The 17,045-nt window shown below is 49.3% G+C and overlaps 3 protein-coding genes across 5 annotated transcripts in view; 1 reads left to right on the top strand and 2 right to left on the bottom strand.

Moving 5' to 3' along the window:
- The window catches only part of HCFC1R1 (host cell factor C1 regulator 1), a 4,491-nt gene extending 4,085 nt beyond the window's left edge, over positions 1 to 406 (bottom strand). The window contains exon 1 of the mRNA XM_083707559.1: positions 281 to 406. The gene's annotated coding sequence lies outside the window, so the exon portion shown is untranslated. The remainder of the gene's footprint in view (positions 1 to 280) is intronic.
- THOC6 (THO complex subunit 6) lies at positions 18 to 10,724 on the top strand (the record flags this gene model as incomplete). 3 transcript variants are annotated; one of them, XM_083707486.1, is made up of 13 exons in its annotated part: positions 18 to 164; positions 2,546 to 2,661; positions 2,757 to 2,821; positions 4,940 to 5,043; positions 5,138 to 5,175; positions 5,272 to 5,320; positions 5,406 to 5,477; positions 5,863 to 5,965; positions 6,972 to 7,021; positions 7,751 to 7,813; positions 8,350 to 8,460; positions 8,907 to 9,035; positions 10,293 to 10,724. In XM_083707486.1, the coding sequence occupies 13 exons, from the start codon at positions 18 to 20 to the stop codon at positions 10,374 to 10,376; spliced, it is 1,131 nt and encodes a 376-aa protein (XP_083563612.1). In that variant the 3' UTR covers positions 10,377 to 10,724. The 3 variants fall into 3 exon arrangements, with proteins under 3 accessions (XP_083563612.1, XP_083563613.1, XP_083563614.1); XM_083707487.1 differs by having other exon boundaries at positions 61 to 1,023; positions 1,790 to 2,661; XM_083707488.1 differs by lacking the exon at positions 18 to 164 and adding an exon at positions 600 to 744.
- LOC310829206 (uncharacterized protein) lies at positions 10,598 to 16,582 on the bottom strand. Its single transcript, XM_083707443.1, has 7 exons — positions 15,885 to 16,582; positions 15,179 to 15,260; positions 14,698 to 14,721; positions 14,493 to 14,555; positions 12,564 to 12,828; positions 12,023 to 12,173; positions 10,598 to 11,727 (listed from the first exon to the last, which is right to left on the bottom strand). The coding sequence occupies exons 1-7, from the start codon at positions 16,491 to 16,493 to the stop codon at positions 11,314 to 11,316; spliced, it is 1,608 nt and encodes a 535-aa protein (XP_083563569.1). The 5' UTR covers positions 16,494 to 16,582; the 3' UTR covers positions 10,598 to 11,313.
- Between the last annotated feature and the right edge of the window lie 463 nt (positions 16,583 to 17,045).

Genomic DNA, 17,045 nt, shown 5'->3' on the forward strand with positions numbered 1-17,045 from the left:
AATAACGGAATCCCAAGATGCTTTGCGCTCGCCTCAACCTGGTGGGCGTGTCCACTGCACAGGAAAGGGCGTGGTTATATTCAAGGTGGGGCTGGGTGCCCCTTGATTCTCTGAGGCACGTGCGGCTGCCGCTGTGCGGTGGAAGGAACGTGACGCCAGTAACGGTCGGTGTAGACAGGCACGCGCGAGGGGGGGCAGGTTAGAATGTGGGTCTGGAGATAGCGTCTGCGCATGCGCCGTTAATATAGCGGCAGGGGATTTAAAAATATATACCTCTTACCGTTCGGAAGTCTGTTCCTCACGCTGCTCTTCACGGCGGCGGCGCTTCTACAGCAGCCTGGGGAACCAGCAGGGTGTAAACCAGCGACCAAATTTCGTTTTCACGTGACGAGCGAGGAGGGGGGAACCCTCCGATACTCGCGCGAAGTGTGCCGGGAAACGTAGTTCCTTTTTACACTCTCGAGCCATGTTGCTTTGACCGCGGAGCTTCCGAATCCCGTCGTGCCTTGCGCTTTCTCGTCGCTCTGGCTCTTCGTAATCATAGAGACGAGACGAAGTCTCAAGGGTTCGTGCGCGCGCCCCCTAGTGTCCGACTTTGGCATTGGCCTCGTTAAGTGAAGGAAAAAGGAAAGCGCATCGCTTCTGCACGGAATGAATGGAGCGCGGGCGCCTCTGGCTTTCACTGACCGGGGCGGGTTTGGATGAGCAATTTAACATCGCGGTCGCTTGCGTGCTTACTCAGAAGTAAATCCCACTGTGTTCAATGGGTTTACTCCTCGGACAGTGTGCATAGGGAGTGCGCTTTGCCTGGACTAACGTTTGCTGCAATGCGGCTCCTCTTTTTGCTCCGCGCTCAGCATTATCAAGTGATTTCTTATTTTATTTTAAAAGGAACTCTGCATTTCTGTTAAGCTGTTTTTCTTATAAAATGAAACTCAAGGTAGCTTGATAGAGAAAAACATATAAGTATCGCAGCAAAATTAAAACTCAAAACCAAGGCAGCTTACCATCAGAATAGAAATCGTGACTGTCAGGGGTTCAGAAGGAGAGACACAGGAGGGGGAGCAAATGGAGAGTGAGGAGGAGGAGTACGAGGGGGGCGCAGGCAGTGACAGTGGCCAGAGTTATTCCACAAGCCTCTCTAGCGAATCGGAGGACTCACAGAAGGGAGCGCCGGTGGCCAGAGCGAAGGGGGGTCCAGGGGGGAAGCCCCAGGAGGAAGGGGCCAGCGGGGAGTCCCTGAGCAGCAGCTGGAGATCAGGACCAGCGTCTCCACCAGAGCGCAGTGGGGAGGGGGAGTCCCAGGAGTCGGGACCAGTGTCCTCACCACCAGAGGGAGGAGAGGAGTCAGGTTTGGCAACACCCACATCAGGAAGCGGGGAAACGGTCAGAAGGAAAGTCACCGGCTGGGCGCGCGCGCCAAGTTCAAATGTACAGGAGCGCGGCACAGCGGGGAGCCCGGGAAGGGAGCCAGGTCCTAAAGCCCGCCGGAGGGAGGGGCAAGACTCAGGAGGCTCAGCGTCAGAGGAGTCCAGGAAGGAGGGAACCCCAGAGGGCAGAAGGACCCAGTGCAGGAAAGAGCAGCGCAAGAGGTGGAGCCGGGCTAGAATCTTAAACTGGTGTGGGTGGAGCAGTGAGTCAGAGGGGACTTAGCCGGTCTAGCGTTAAGACGTGGGTCTGCGCGCCCAGAGCTTGGAAATGGAAACTAAACTTTAATAAAGACTTTTGTATATAACATCCACTGGGCGTTGGTCCTCTGTGAGCTGGGACCTAGCGGCAGTCCTGACAGTGACCAAATTCAACAAGCAGTAGCAAAACAAAAGCGTTATGTTGACCCATGGGGCATTTTAAAAACTCACATTAAATGCAGTGTTTCCATCTCCTTTTGAAGAGAGAGCCAGATGATTTGCAGCCTGCATTGTGTGGGTAGGGAACTGGTGGCCCTGCTGATGTTTCTGGACTACAACTCCCATCACCTCTGATCGTTGGCCATACTCGCTGGAGCTGATGGGAGCTGAAATACCCCCCCCCCCAAACATCTGGTGAGCCACAGGTTCCCTATTCCTGGTGTATCCTATTTTGCCTTGCTGGAAACTCCACGTGCTTTAGGATCATTTGTCACACCCCTGTGTGAGGCTCATTGGACATGGGGAGCATATAACATGGCAGCCTGTTCTGTGGTTCCATGTACTGCACTGGGATGCTGGTGAGACCAGTGTGTCATACTGGAGAGATCTTGCTCCCATCTTACCTATTGACATCCAAGGCCAGGCTGCCTAGATCTACGCTTTGGTATATTGCAGGAATTAGCAGAATTGGGCTGTACAAAAAATTGAGTTTGGTCAAGCTCCGCAGCAGGTAAATCAACTACATAGGTGGGATTTTGTTTTGCCAAGGACGGAATCTGCTTATACTGTAGTGCAATCAAGGCTTGGGGTGGGACATGCCTGGGCAAATAAAACAGTATTTCTTAGCAAAGCAAGAACCAGTGTCCATCCAGGCAGCACTTGCTGCCTTGACCTCTCCCGCTTGTTCCTCTTGCCAGATGGATATTCAGCGATCCCTGGAACTCTTGCACATGACTGTCTACTCCCAGAGCGTCTCACCATGTGGCAAGTACTTGGCAGCTGGGAACAACTATGGAGAGATTGCCATCTTCAGGTAATCTGGCGCCTCTTAACAAAGACTGTCCTCTATTGGGAGAGGGAGCAATTATCTCTGCATTTTCTCACACCTCTGTGTTTCTTCCTCTCCAGCCTTTCTGCAGCACTGAGTTCAGAGGCTAAGGAGGAGAGCAAGAAGCCTGTGGTGTCCTTTGTAGGTAGGTGAAAAACACAGCCTCTACTGGAATTGTTTTTAAGGTGCTTTTATTGTTATTGTCAGGACTGCCGCTAGGTCCCAGCTCACAGAGGACCAACGCCCAGTGGATGTTATATACAAAAGTCTTTATTAAAGTTTAGTTTCCATTTCCAAGCTCTGGGCGCGCAGACCCACGTCTTGACGCTAGACCGGCTAAGTCCCCTCTGACTCACTGCTCCACCCACACCAGTTTAAGATTCTAGCCCGGCTCCACCTCCTACGCTGTTCTTTCCTTCGCTGGGTCTTTCTGCCCTCTGGGGTTCCCTCCTTCCTGGACTCCTCTGACGCTGAGCCTCCTGAGTCTTGCCCCTCCCTCCGGCGGGCTTTAGGACCTGGCTCCCTTTCCGGGCTCCCTGCTGTGCCGCGCTCCTGTACATTTGAACTTGGCGCGCGCGCCCAGCCGGTGACTTTCCTTCTGACCGTTTCCCCGCTTCCTGATGTGGGCGTTGCCAAACCTGACTCCTCTCCTCCCTCTGGTGGTGAGGACACTGGTCCCGACTCCTGGGACTCCCCCTCCCCACTGCGCTCCAACTGCTGCTCAGGGACTCCCCGCTGGCCCCTTCCTCCTGGGGCTTCCCCCCTGGACCCCCCTTCGCTCTGGCCACCGACGCTCCCTTCTGTGAGTCCTCCGATTCACTAGAGAGGCTTGTGGAATAACTCTGGCCACTGTCACTGCCTGCGCCCCCCTCGTACTCCTCCTCCTCACTCTCCATTTGCTCCCCCTTCTGTGTCTCTCCTTCTGAACCCCTGACAGTTATGTTGCCTGTTGTTGCTGCCCTGGACTCCTTCGGGAAGGCTAATGGGATATAAACAAATAACAACATTTGTTTATATCCCATTAGCATTCATTCCCATGCCAACCTGCTTGTTTTTTACGGTTGGCCACTTGTGGCAATGCCAGGAGTTCCCATAAAGCAGAACCCCAGGCCCAGTGTCAGCATGCAGCATTGGCTGGGCTCCAGGAGAGCCTGCTGTGGCTCATGCTGGCGTCATTAAATAAACAAATTAAGGGCCTGGCCCTGAGATGAGAAGCACTGGGCTGGGTGGCTCCACCTTCCACCCAAAAAAAGCCCACAGCCTTTGGGCCCTTACATAGGGCCTCTCCATATTTATTGTGCATTCATGATTATTTGTCTTTGGTGGTATCGGATGGTTATTCGCAGTCCTGCTTTCAATAATAATAATAATAATAATAATAATTTATTATTTATACCCCACCCATCTGGCTAGGTTCCCCCAGCCACTCTGGGTGGCTTCCAACAGAATATTAAAAAACACAATAAACCATCAAACATTAAAAACTTTCCTAAATAAGACTGCCTTCAGATTTTTTTTTCTAAAAGTCAGACAGTTGTTTATTTCCTTGACATCTGAAGGGCGTTCCACAGGGGGGGCGCCAGTACCGAGAAGGCCCTCTGTCTAGTTCCCTGTAACTTCACGTCTCGCGGGAGGGAACTGCTAAAAGGCCCTCAGAGCTGAACCTCAGTGTCTGGGCTCGATGGGGCACGATGGGGGTGGAGACGCTCCTTCAGGTATACTGGGCTGAGGCCTTTTATACAGTATCATTGGGGGGGGGGCACAGAAGAACTAATAAAGCAGAATGATGTGTGGATGGTCGTATAAATCCACCACCGACACACTATTACTGTGCCAATGATGCATTGCAGGCTACACCTGAAAAAAGCCCAACACCTCAGTCTGGAGGGGCCACCTTAGTTGGGTGCCTGCGTGATGATTTGCCGTGTTGACATACCTAATATGACTCCTTTAATTTTAAGGGCCCTTCAATGAGTGGAGCAGTGGGCCAAGTGGTCACAGTGGCCTCGCCTTGTCACAGTCCTGCCCCTGCTGATTGATAAGCTAACCAAGGGAGGGGGCTCTTCCTGGACTGTCCTTGCCCCCAAGGCCCCCTTGAATCCGGCCACGGGCTTGCAAGCCCTCTGCAAATGAGATGGAAATAAAATGCGTTCCTGGCAAAGTTAAACTCCGGAACTTCAGGGTGGCAAGCTGGGGATTTCCCAGAATGCACTTCACTGCCATGCCAAAATCCATCCATTTCAGGTGTTTTTTCTTCCCACAGGTCACGAAGGTCCCGTCTATGCCCTGGTTTCCACAGACCGGCAGCTGCTCAGTGCTGGCAATGGGGAAGTCAAGGCCTGGAACTGGAGTGAGATTGTGAAGAAGGTAAGGGTGGTTGGCTCATCGGTTCCTCTCCCACGTTTCTCCCGACTTCCTTTTGACTGTGTTCCTCTTAACCTTCTTCTGCCTTCTGCCGTAGGGTTGCAAAGAAGCCTGGAGCAGGAGGCCGCCTTATGGGTATAACTTTGATTTCCACCTTTCACCATTACCATCTTTTCTTCCTCTTCATGCATGTACAGATGGCAAAAATTCTCTCTTTTCTTTTCTGCTCAGGAGCAGCTTAGAGGTGCCAGAAATCAACAGCCTTCAGCTGAACCTCAAGGTACAGGCGCAGCGCAATATGGGGAGGGTTCAGCATGGTTCACTCATCTGCCTCGGCCTCATTCTTGCTGCTTTTCCTCCTTCAGGATAATAGTCTTCTAATGGCTGGGGGAGACTGTTCCATTCACATGATGGATCTGGAATCTGGCACCTTCACGGTGAGTCCTGCCTCTAGCATCATGGGGCTGATGAAATGCGGGGAGAGAGGAGGTTTATTTAAGGCAGTTCCTTCTCATCTCCTACAGGGGCTTCTCCTCATTAGAGTATCCCCAAATTGTTATTATAAACGGGAAATAAATCCTCTTAATCTGTCAAGTTCTCAATTTCGTCAATCAATTTCCAGACTCCAAGGCTTTCTCCCTTGCCTATGGTTACTGAAAACTTAATAAAAATAGCTTTTCACGATTCTGTGTTGTTCTGCAACAGCAATAGAGTATCATAATATAATTTCTCAGTTATTCTGTAGCATATCTTCAACCTCCAGAATGTGTCCTACCTCCATCCATTGCAAGTCATAGTCTGTTTCATCTCTCTCTGTCACAGCATGAATATCAAGGCCACACCGATTATATCCACTGCCTGGCCCTTCGAGACCAGCTCAGAGAGTGCCTGTCAGGGAGTGAGGATGGCACCGTGCGCCTTTGGGGTGAGATCTGCAGCCCCCTTGCTGCCTGCTGTTTCTCTTCTGTACCTCCCTCAGACTCGCTACATGCATTTGTTTCTCTGAGAGATCGTCTCCCCATATAATCCCCGCCCTGTGCTTTAAAACCAGTTGGGCAGATCCTGCAGCATGTCCCGTCTCCGAAGGAAGCCAAATCTGAACCCTGTCAGGGTAGGGCCTTCTCAGTGGTGGTGACCCCGCAATCCTGAAAGAGGCTCCTTGATTCAAATATGACTGGCAACATCCACACCATACATTTAAAGCACTATGATACCTCTAACAGATATAAGAAACCCTGTGAACTGTAGTTGGTCAACAGTGCAGGAAACTGTATCTATGTGAAGTCAGCACTCTGAGCAAACCACAGTTCGCAGGATTCTCCATGACTGTTAAAAGTGGTATCATCCTGCTTTAAATGTATGCTGTGGATGTAACCCATCTTTGGGTATCAATCTGTGCCTTTTAAACTTCTGTTCTCTGTTATATGGCTAATGGTCATAAGGCTTGTTTTAACTCTTCTTGGATTATATCTTGGATTCCATATTTGTTTGCTCTTAGAAGTTTCTTGAAAAACAGAGTGGATGTCACTTATTTAAAGCTGATACAGAGAATATCTTCAGAATGTTTTGGGATGAGCCAATGCCACAGGGATCCCACTGCTCCATTTTCTTCCAATCTCTTTAGATGATCAGTTGCTGACACCCTCTTTGGCTTGTATTCTAGGACTGGGATGGTGTATATGCAACATAGGAAGCGGCCTATACTGAGGCCTGTGGTCCATCTAGCAACATGTTGTCTATAGTTAATGGCAGTGGCTCTGTGGGGTTTCAGGTGGGGTCCCTCCCATCCCTTACTGGAGATGATGAGGATTGAACCTGGGTCTTTCTGAATGCAAACAGATGTTCTGCCACTGAGCTACAGTTGACTAGACAAACTACGGACTTTATTTCTCTCTCTCTCTCTCTCTCTCTCTCTCTCTCTCTCTCTTCAGATTTACGTACTGGAGGTCAGGTTCAATCAATTGAAGTACATAAATATGAGGTAATGTAATCATCATCATCAACATCTTTATTGTTTGATGCCTTCTTACATTAAAAATAGTCATAAAGGAAAACAAACAATAAAAGATTAGTTAGTTATAATAAAGCAAAATTAAGTATAGGACTGGATATTTTCCTGAGGTTTGTCATTCCAAAACATCATAAACAAACTGTTGTTCCATAGATTAGGTTGACTGTTGTTATTTATGCATTCTCCTGTAATATGTCAGTTTAGATAATGGAGCTATTATATTCCATGTTTTATGAAACCACTCGGATAAATACTGTAGTGGTCTAATTGGCCACTATACTGATCTTAGCAGCAATGAGAAAGATTAATAGCCCATTTCCAAATCACCATCCAGGATTAAACCCTTTTAGATAACCTTATGAGGTATTGCAGTTTTATCCTATTTCCCTCTGCCCCAGGGAACAGTGCCTTCCTATCCCTCCCCATTCTTCCATTCTCCATCTATCCAGAACATATTTTTAAAATTTAAAATTTAAAAGTAGACATGCAAACTAAGCTGCTGTTATTGTCAAACTGTTTGCAACTCCTCAAAACTATAAACCCTAAGAAAAACTAGGAACTACACTTGCGATCTCATATTTTATTGAAGAGAAACCTTTGAGGAAATGGAGCCCTTACTCATTTCCGATAACTAGCTTCACCACTTAACCCTTGCTTCCTTCGGCCACCTTCCCCTAATGCTCCCCTCAACTCCCTTAGGAATGCAACAGGCCGCAGAACGGGAAGTGGATCCGTTGCCTGGCAACCGAGTCCGACTGGATGGTGAGTTCCTTGACTCTTGGCTGCAGAAAGAGAACAGCTTAAATATCCCAAGATGTATTAAGCTGGGGTGCAGCGGTCTGGGAGGGAAGGAGGTTGTTGTTCACTGAGCCTTGCTGTTCTCGGATGTCGCATGGGACGTCCAGAGACGTTGGCTTGCCCTTTCTTTGGAGCTCCCTGTTCTGCCCATATTTTCTGAAACTGGCCTTGGAAGCAAGGGGGGCTGCTGACATTTGCAACGGACAAGTGTTTGGTGCACCGGGTGAGCAAAAGAGCTCTTGCAGAGAGCTTTTGTCATCGGCAGGTTGTGGGTTCCCTAAGGCAGCTGTCTTCCACTTTTTCAGATCTGGGACGCCCCTTTAACGTGAATTTGAGGGACCCATTTCTTAATGTTTCCCTTAGGTTTGCATGGTGGCTGCATCCTGCTGTTGTGACTCACCTTAGACCAGGCCCTGGCCCTAGTTTGGAGGGCCCTGACTTGCCGGTTTAAGATCCCTCCCCTCAGGTGTCCACTCCTTTTCCTGTTTCTCCTTCCACAGGTGTGTGGTGGAGGCCCAGCGCTCACTCTGTGGCACCTGCGGTCCGTCACACCTACCACGATATTCCCCGTGCCCCAGTGTCAGCAACAAGTCATGTTCTACCAGGACTTGGTGAGTCATTCCCCCTGGGGGTTGGGGGGCACATAGCCTCCCATCTCGCTGGCTTCCTCATTCCCTTGATTCCTGCATTTCTTCCCCCTGCTCCTTTGTTGTTATTCCTTCACCCAACCAGTCTTATTTTCCCTTCCTTTGCTCTTCCCTTTTGCACCAAATTTTTTATTCTTCATAAAAATGGTTTCATTGCCACCCGCCATAGCTGTCAACTTTCAGATTTGAAAATAAGGGATCAGCATCCTCGAAAATAAGGGACCAGCAGCCTCACCTGTCCCGGGGACAGTCTACAGGATATCTAACAATCCGGGATAGCAGCAGGAAGCAGCGGGAAACGGTGCTGGAATAAGGGAATTTCCCACCAAAAAAGGGAAGGTTGACAGCTATGCAACCCGCCCTTTCGCTCAGCACCCTCTTTCCCCGCCCTGATGATCTGTCTTCCGCAGATTCTTTCGGCTGGCCACAGCCCCACCATTAACCATTTACAAATCAGTGGGGAAGTGAAGGCTCAAATCCCTTGCATCCCACGTTGCATCCACTCTCTTTCCATCAACGAACACTCACCAGAGCACAAGGTAAGCTGGGCGGCAGGAGGGTGGCTGGCCTGCAAAGGGAGGCGGCTGGAATTCTGCTTGGAAGGGGCAGGGCTTAGCTTTGGTAGGTAGGACGGTGGATGTGGGGGAGGGGGCTGAAATAAGAATGTGCCAAGCTTCCAAGGAGCAAGGCGGGCTTGGGGAATGAGAGGCGGGTTGTCACTTGGGGTTGGATGTAGTGAAGTAGTGAATTTGGGCTTCAGTTTGTAGAAACCCAGAGGTCTGGACAGGCAAATGGCGAGTTTGTATGACCCTTGCCCCCGGTAAATTAAAGCAACTATATCCCTATAAAGTGGAAATCTCTCAAGGTAGCCGACAAACCAAATTTAAAACACAGCTATGAGTAAACGGCGAATTATATTGGGAAAAGTATGTAAAAAACAAACCTGAAGCGATATCCGTGGCACAGAAGCGAAAACCGCACTGGAGAACCAGACAATAATAAGGGGGTGGGCCATAGGCCCATTGAACCTAAGAGGTTGAATGGAGGTGTTGAAATAGCAACAGAAAGGGAGCCATATGTGCCCCATAAGAGGCAGAATTCTTCAGTCTGGGTGCCACAACCCAGAAGGCCCTGCCCTGCATACTTGCTAGTTCTGCGTTCCTCAGCCTCCATCAGAGATCTGACTGGAGGTAGGCAGAGGCATGTGGGAGAAGATGGTCTTTTACTAGGACTGGGGTGGGGGTGGGAACCTTTTGCAATCCAGGGGTCCCTTCTAAGCAACATTCGGAGGGTCATATGCAGGGAGGGGCAGGACTAGAGAGAAAAAGTTGGGGTGGGAGGCAAGGAATGTAAACGTTAGCTTAGTACCCTAGGCTAGTTCCTACACACCCTCACACTCCCCTCCAGGCAAACGAGGCATTGTCAGAGTTCTAGGACGCATCCCAGCCAGGCAATAAAATAAAATAAATCACTCAAGGAAGAGTGCAAAGCATGACCACTGAGGGCATGGCCTGGGAAGGTGTGTGGCCCGGGGAGAATCCCAAGGTTCAGAGACCTGGAGGACTGGATGTGGTCCCTGGCCCTGAGGTTCCCCAGCCCTGGGCTTGAGTACTTGCTGTTTTCTGCTGGGCAGAGCAATGGTTTTGTTTCCGTGGCTGGTGATGGCGGGGAGCAAAGCAAGAGAGAAGGGGTGGGCAAGGTTAGAAGCAGAGCGGGTGGGGCAGTGGGTGGGCCTTCCGCTGCTCCATACCTGATAAACCTCTTCCCTCTCATCTTCCCTTCCTCTTCGCCATCAGGTGCTGACAGCTGCCGGAAGCAGCCACCGCATCGACGTCTTCACCAACTTTGGTTACCGGGCCTTTTCCCTCACCTTTTCTTAAGGCTCGGCTGATTCCGTTTCCATAAACTGGTGCTGTTCAAGGAGTGCCTGGGCAGACAGGCAGCCCCACTCGACAGGCTGCTACGTTCAGGGATGAGTGAGCCACGGCTAGCTGGACTGTCAGTTGGGAAAAGGAGGCTCTTCACTAAGAAAAAAGAAACCCCTGGACCTGCTTGGGCATGAACTTCATGGGTTTTAAAGTTGTGGTAAAAAAATGAAAGGAATTGGGAACTGTGTTTATAGTTAACTAGCAACCCCCAATTCCACAGTCAGGATAAACCTTACATCACAGGCAAGAAGCTGTTAAATTCAAGTTAAATGCATTAAAACAATTTTTTTTAGACTGAAATATGGATGCCCTCGGAATGTTTGTTGCTATGTCTTTGTCCTATCCTTCATTTGAGGAAGCATACGGAGTTCCCTTCTTGTTCTCTCAAACATCTTGTGTAAGGTAGGTGAATCCGAGAGGCGATGGCTGGCACAATGTTCAGCTTTGGGGCAGAACTTGAACTTGGGTCTCTCCAGTCCAGCACTCAAGCCTGGGTGACAGGGATAATTTAAGGGCCCTCCAGTCAGGTGGACTACAACTCCCATCATCCCTGACCATTGGCAGTGCTGGCCTGGAGTGCTGGAAGTTTTAGTCCCAAAGCATATTGAAGGCTATAGGTTCCTCATCCTGGCAAGCCATCACACTGCAGTGACTCATATGGAGCTGATGGGAGCCAGTGGGCAAAAATGTCAAGGAGCGGTTCAGATGTCCATCTTGTTTGACACCCTTCTGTGATCTTTCGTCTGACTTTGCCCAAATGCTATTCAGTTTTTTACCTCTGTGGTCATGAGGTCTGGAATTGTGGGAAAGCTATGGCAGAATGGACAGCTCCATGCCACGTGGAACAACGCTTTTCTGGATTTCTAGTCCTTCACACAGGACTCGGCCTTTACGTTTCGGATATTTCCACCTCCTCATACATATGCTCATCCTGCATCTTCTTCAGCTCCTTCAGATCTTCCTGGTGACTTTCTTTAAACTCCCGGAGAGCTGCCATCTTCTCCTCAAACTCTCCACTGGCACAGTGGTCCTGCCGTTCAGGATCCGGCAGAAGGTATCCCACGGGGTCGGCCAGCATCACTTCGACCTCACAGCACAGGACCTCCAAGGCCAAGGGGCCATAGGTGGAGCTGCTGGATTTGTAGCGCCTGCTGAAGAGGTTGACGGACTGCAGGAAGTAGTGCGGGAGGTTTCTCTTGGCGAGGGTGTGGCGGAGGAGCCTCAGGAGGGCTTCCAGGGAGGAGAGGAGAGTCTCCCACTGTTCCTTCTGCGGGTAGATTTCACAGCACCACAGCAAAATGGTCTGGAAGAGGAAGAGAGAAGGGAAATGTTAGGTATTTGTGGCTCTTAGAAGTTCAACAGCACGGGCAGTTCTGGTTGGGAAAAAGAAATGTGGAGGGCATCATATTGCTGACTCCTTGGCTACGTTTTCCTCCATTTTGACTAGAAGCAAATATAAGGGCCTTGATATCAGGTTCCAGGTGTGTGAAAGAGGCCCCTGAGGGGATGGTAAACACTGGCCTGGTGATAGATAACACTGCTTGCATTTTGGTTATTTTACCTCACCAGTCGGTGCAGCATTTAATTAGGAGGTTCACCTTGAGATGGTAGGAAGTCAAGATTTTGCCGTACTCTGGCGTCCATTTTGTCACGTTGACAAACTTAAGCAGTCTCAAAGCTGCCGCCCTCTGTCCGCCATCAGCGTCAACGTCCTCAAGAATCACAGTCTCGGCATGGCTGAAAGAGAGCCTGGGCCCAGAGAGAGATTGGCTCCATTAGAACACAGTGTTTATGGAAAAGCAAACAGTTCCTTAGTTGGATGAACTCTTAATAGCCCTCTTAGCTCCTGTTGTTACTGCAGGAGGCAAAAATGAGATGGTATTAAAAAGAAAGGTTTATATTAAAAAGAAAGGTTTGATATTTCAGTGGAAGCTTAACATATCTTGCCTTAATATAAAAGGTCTTTTTTGGGGGGAGGGAACCCCTTTTATTAAACTTCAGAAATAAAAATTGAGCCAACTGGTCAACTTTTGACTACTGAAAAAGTTGCCTGTCTGAATGCATGCCAAGTGCTGCTTTCCCACCAGAGGGTAACCCGTTGTTCCTTCTCGGCTGCTAAGTTTGTTTACTTTCTTTTACCTCCAAAATCCTCCCTTGGCTATCAGCTCTGGTCCAACTTCCTGAACGACGGCTGCTTTCCGGAGAAAGCTTTTCTTTTCGTTGGCCAGGTCCCCATCCCACCAGTCAGAAAGGTGGGCCAGGTCTTCTCTCAGCCACTGGTTGGAGAGCTTGAAGGCTCCCTGGATGGCAGGGACCAGCTTCACTGGGACAGTTTCCGTCCCTTCAAGGAAAACCAATTGGATGGCAGGACTCTCCAAATTCAGGGCCTCCAGTGTGATGTTCTCTGCATAGGGCATAGACAAAGCATGATTGCCCGCAGGAATCAAGGGGAAAGAACAATAAAGTTACTACATTTTTCATTTCTTCAGTGCCTTTCTTGAGGGGTTGTGGGAATACCTGCAGCAGTGTGCAGCCTATAAATCTTAATGGTACCAGTCATGGCATTACAGCAGTAATAATAATAATAATAATAATAATAATAATAATAATAATAATAATTTTATTTATACCCCGCCCTCCCCAGCCAAGGCCGGGCTCAGAGCGGCTTACAAGCAATAATAAAAACAAGATGAATGATTACAACTTAAAAACAAAAATAAAATACAACATTAAAATAATGGAACATTAAAATATTAAAATGTAGCCTCATCGCAGGAGGAGAAGGAAAAGAAAGAAAAAGAGAGAGGGAGGGAATCAAATTGGCTCCAAGCCAAAGGCCAGGCGGAACAACTCTGTCTTACAGGCCCTGCGGAAAGAAATCAGATCCTGCAGGGCCCTGGTCTCATGAGGCAGAGCGTTCCACCAGGCCGGAGCCAGAGTTGAAAAGGCCCTGGCTCTGGTTGAAGCCAATCTAACTTCCTTAGGGCCCGGGACCACTAGGATGTTGCTATTTATGGACCTTGAGGTTCTCCGTGGGGCATACCAGGAGAGGCGGTCCCGTAGGTACGAGGGTCCTAGGCCGTGAAGGGCTTTAAAGGTCAAAAGCAGCACCTTAAATCTGACCCTGTACTCCACCGGGAGCCAGAGCAGCTTGAAAAGCACTGGGTGAATATGCTCCCATGGCAGAGACCCCGTGAGGAGCCTCGCTGCAGCATTCTGTACCCGCTGGAGTTTCTGGGACAGCTTCAAGGGCAGCCCCGCATAGAGCGAATTACAGTAGTCAAGCCTGGAGATGACCGTCGCATGGATCACTGTGGCCAGGTCGGGGCGGGAAAGGTAAGGGACCAACTGCTTGATGCGGCGAAGGTGGAAAAATGTCGCCTTGGCTGTTGCTGCAACTTGCGCCTCCATGGAAAGGGAGGCATCAAGGATTGCACCCAAACTCTTAACGGAAGGCAATGGCACTAATTGGGCCCCCGCAAGAGAAGGGAGTTGGTCCCTCATCCCCATGCCATCCCGACCTAGCCATAGGACCTCTGTCTTCGAAGGATTTAGTTTCAATCGGCTCCACGAAACCATCCAGCCACAGCTTCCAAGCATCTGGTCAGTGTGTTCGGGGCCGAGTCAGTGTGGCCATCCATCAGCAGATAGAGCTGAGTGTCATCAGCATATTGGTGACAGCCCAGCCCAAAGCTCCGGATAATCGGCAAGGGGGCGCATAAAGATGTTAAAAAGTGTTAATAGAAACACAAGCAAACATAATAGCAAGGCAGTCCTGTTACTCTCCCAAGAATCTAAAAGGCTAGGTGATCAGAAATATCTTTATTTAAGTATAAAGTCTGTCCCTTATACAGAAGGATAGGTGGCAGATCTGTGATGTGGTTACCTGCCTCCACTCCAGAAAAGAGGTCATATTCTGTCCACAGAGCTCTTCCAATGCAATTTTAAAATATATTCATATCTGACCGATTAATTATTGAAGGAATGTGTTGGCAAGGACAGAACTCACTCTGATGTTTTTACATTTGAGGGAATGCAATAAACATACGTCTCAAAAAATAGACTCACGTCTCATCCAGTTGTCTATCTTGGGTACGCGGGAGCGGAAGAGTTTTTGCTGGAAAACAGGATCTAATTGTCAAGGGGGAAATTCAAGAAATGCTGCTAAGTTCAATTATATATTTGGAAATAAGCAACTGTAGGCCAAATCCAGCCCCCCTTCCAAACGGCTTCTCCCAATGGGAAAATAATTTCTACGTCTTTTTGGACTTACCATTTTGCCGGGGATGCGTGCACTCTGGGAAGGCAGGAAAGAAAAGTTTGAGAAAATGAGTTAATGGAGAATTGCGAATGGCCTGACATTCAGGCTCCCAAACCCCTACTCCACTGTTTCCTAAAAAGGATTGTTCTGCTTTTAATTACATGACAAGTGGAAATTCATTATAACAGGTGCAGCTTTTCTCAGCATGGTGATAAGCCTGTTGAATTTCCTTCTGTTGCATAAATATAGGGTACCTGTTCAGAACAAAGGTGGCAACCTGAATTTCTTTAGGATGGCTGCCAGGTTCCTTAGAGGAAAAGCACCAGGTATCTGAGGAATTGGATTGTGAGGTTTACAGAATAGCATGCTATAACGGGGGCAGGGTGTGTGTGTGTGACTAAATCCAAGTTTGGGAGTTCAATTTGCCCCTCTCTCAAGCAACCCTCAGACCAAAGGAAATGTTAGCACACCACCTGCGCTGACATGGCTGTACCTGGGTCCAAAGCGATTTCTATATGTCGGTGAAAGTCCTCCAAGATTTGGACAGGGTCCAGTTGGTGGTGGCTGAGGCTCTCCTAGACAAAGAGAAAACAAAGCGGGTCACTGGGTTTTGCATCCTCTTGAGTTGGAGAAAAGGAACCCCAGATCCACCAGGAGGATGCGGTGTGGATTCAGCGGGTCTTAGCTGAGCTGGGGCTACACCAGTGTAAAACCCACACGCCCTGGCTGTGCTCACACCAGCATAAAGCGCAACCTCAGACTATACCAGGCTAACTTAAGGGGGCATCATTTAAGACAGTGGAAATTTTACCAGCTTCCCATAGCTCGGATTGTTCTGCCTGTCTCTAGGTGGCTTCACAGTATAAAAGGCACAATACAAATAAATCAAGTTGAACAAATCAGAAAACTGACTTAAAATGTGCGGTGAACATTCAGGTCTCAGAAGTTCCACCAAGTTAATGATACCTGCATGATAGTAGTTCTAGTTTATTTTGATATTTAGGAGGATTTTACTTAATTGTTTTGTACCACTTGAAAATGCTTATTTTTAGTTCTCTCTTTTTTTGTATTTGTGTGTGATACTTTTATAATGTCGTAAACTGCTTTAAAGTCTTTTTTTAAGTAGAAGTAGTATATAAACTACTTAATCATCATCATCAAAACAACCATGGTGATGATGCCGCTCTGTCGAAATCTACCTTGCACTCATCTAAGAAATCCAGGTCTTCCTCGTCATCCTCGTCCGCCAGGCGCTCCGCTTGCCGGTGGCAGTGAACTTCCACGTACATCTCCCCGAAAGCCTCGAGGTCCACAAGGACTCTGGTGCCCCAGCGAAACACGGGCAGCCCTTGCTCACGGAAAATGTAGGTGGGCAGCTTCTTTTCATAGCTGCCAGGCTCCTTGGCGATGCCCCCACTTGCGAGCGCCAGCTTGGGGTTATACCTCGCGGGGATGAGGAAGTCGAAACCGTTGGAACTCCCTTCCACTTGAAGGTGCAGCCCTTCCCTGTGGCTGCCGACCGGGATGGGGTCGTTGGGGTAGAGCCCGGTGCTGGATTCATAGGCCCATTTTACCATCTTCTCCACCATGCTTTTTACCACGAAGAAATTCTTCCCGACCCTCCAGTCTTTGTCCCCGGACAGGAAGACCCTGTCGGCGTAGAACTGCTGCAGGATCGCCTCTCGCTGGCCGGAAGGATCCCCCTCCCCGCTCATTGCCATGGTGGATCCCTCTGAAATCCTCCTCCTGCTGCCTGCCTCTCCTCCCCTCTCAGCTTTCACTTTCCCTTCCTGCCGAGGTCTGTTCATTCACAAAGACTATTGCTCCTGGCTGTGTCAGAGATGGGAAGGGGGTGGGACGCAAAAACCAGCTTTTAAACTCTCCTGCAAAGTGAAAGTGAGCAGAGATCTCCCCTCCTCCTCCTCTTCCCCGATAAACATTTTATGCAGATATTATTAGCCGAGCCGCGCTCCCACTCATTTTCCTTCCTGGGAGGGGAAACGTCAAGCAGGAAGAATTAGAAGCCACAGCAAAATTTCCTGGCTGGAAGCGATTCTCTAACATAGGAACCAGGCATCATGCCAGTGGAGTTTCTACCCATTTTGCTGCCTGAGGTGACAGATTAGTTGATTCTTTCCCCTCTTCCCTCTCCCTGGCCCATTCCAGACTGGCAATGGGACAGCATGCCTGAGGGCAGCAGGCTCAGCTTAGGGGGCAGAGAGGGCAGGTTGTGCGGCACACAACAGCTCCATCATCATTCTGCCCCCCATCACCCCCCCCCCATTGCCCACTGAAGGCCTTCTGGTGGTTCCCTCATGGCAAGATGTGAAGTTGCAGGGAACCAGGCGGACGGCCTTCTC

This window comes from Podarcis gaigeae (assembly GCF_964106915.1).
Source record: "Podarcis gaigeae genome assembly, chromosome: 13".
NCBI classification, from domain to species: Eukaryota; Metazoa; Chordata; class Lepidosauria; order Squamata; family Lacertidae; genus Podarcis; species Podarcis gaigeae.

Excerpts from the sequence above, each read along its gene's own strand:
- LOC310829206 (XM_083707443.1), bottom strand. The coding sequence starts at position 16,493 with ATGAACAGACCTCGGCAGGAAGGGAAAGTGAAAGCTGAGAGGGGAGGA. Across the intron at positions 14,722-15,178 it reads AGAAATCGCTTTGGACCCAG|AGTGCACGCATCCCCGGCAA; the intron begins GTACAGCCATGT and ends CTGCCTTCCCAG. Across the intron at positions 12,174-12,563 it reads GCCAAGGGAGGATTTTGGAG|GCTCTCTTTCAGCCATGCCG; the intron begins GTAAAAGAAAGT and ends CTCTGGGCCCAG.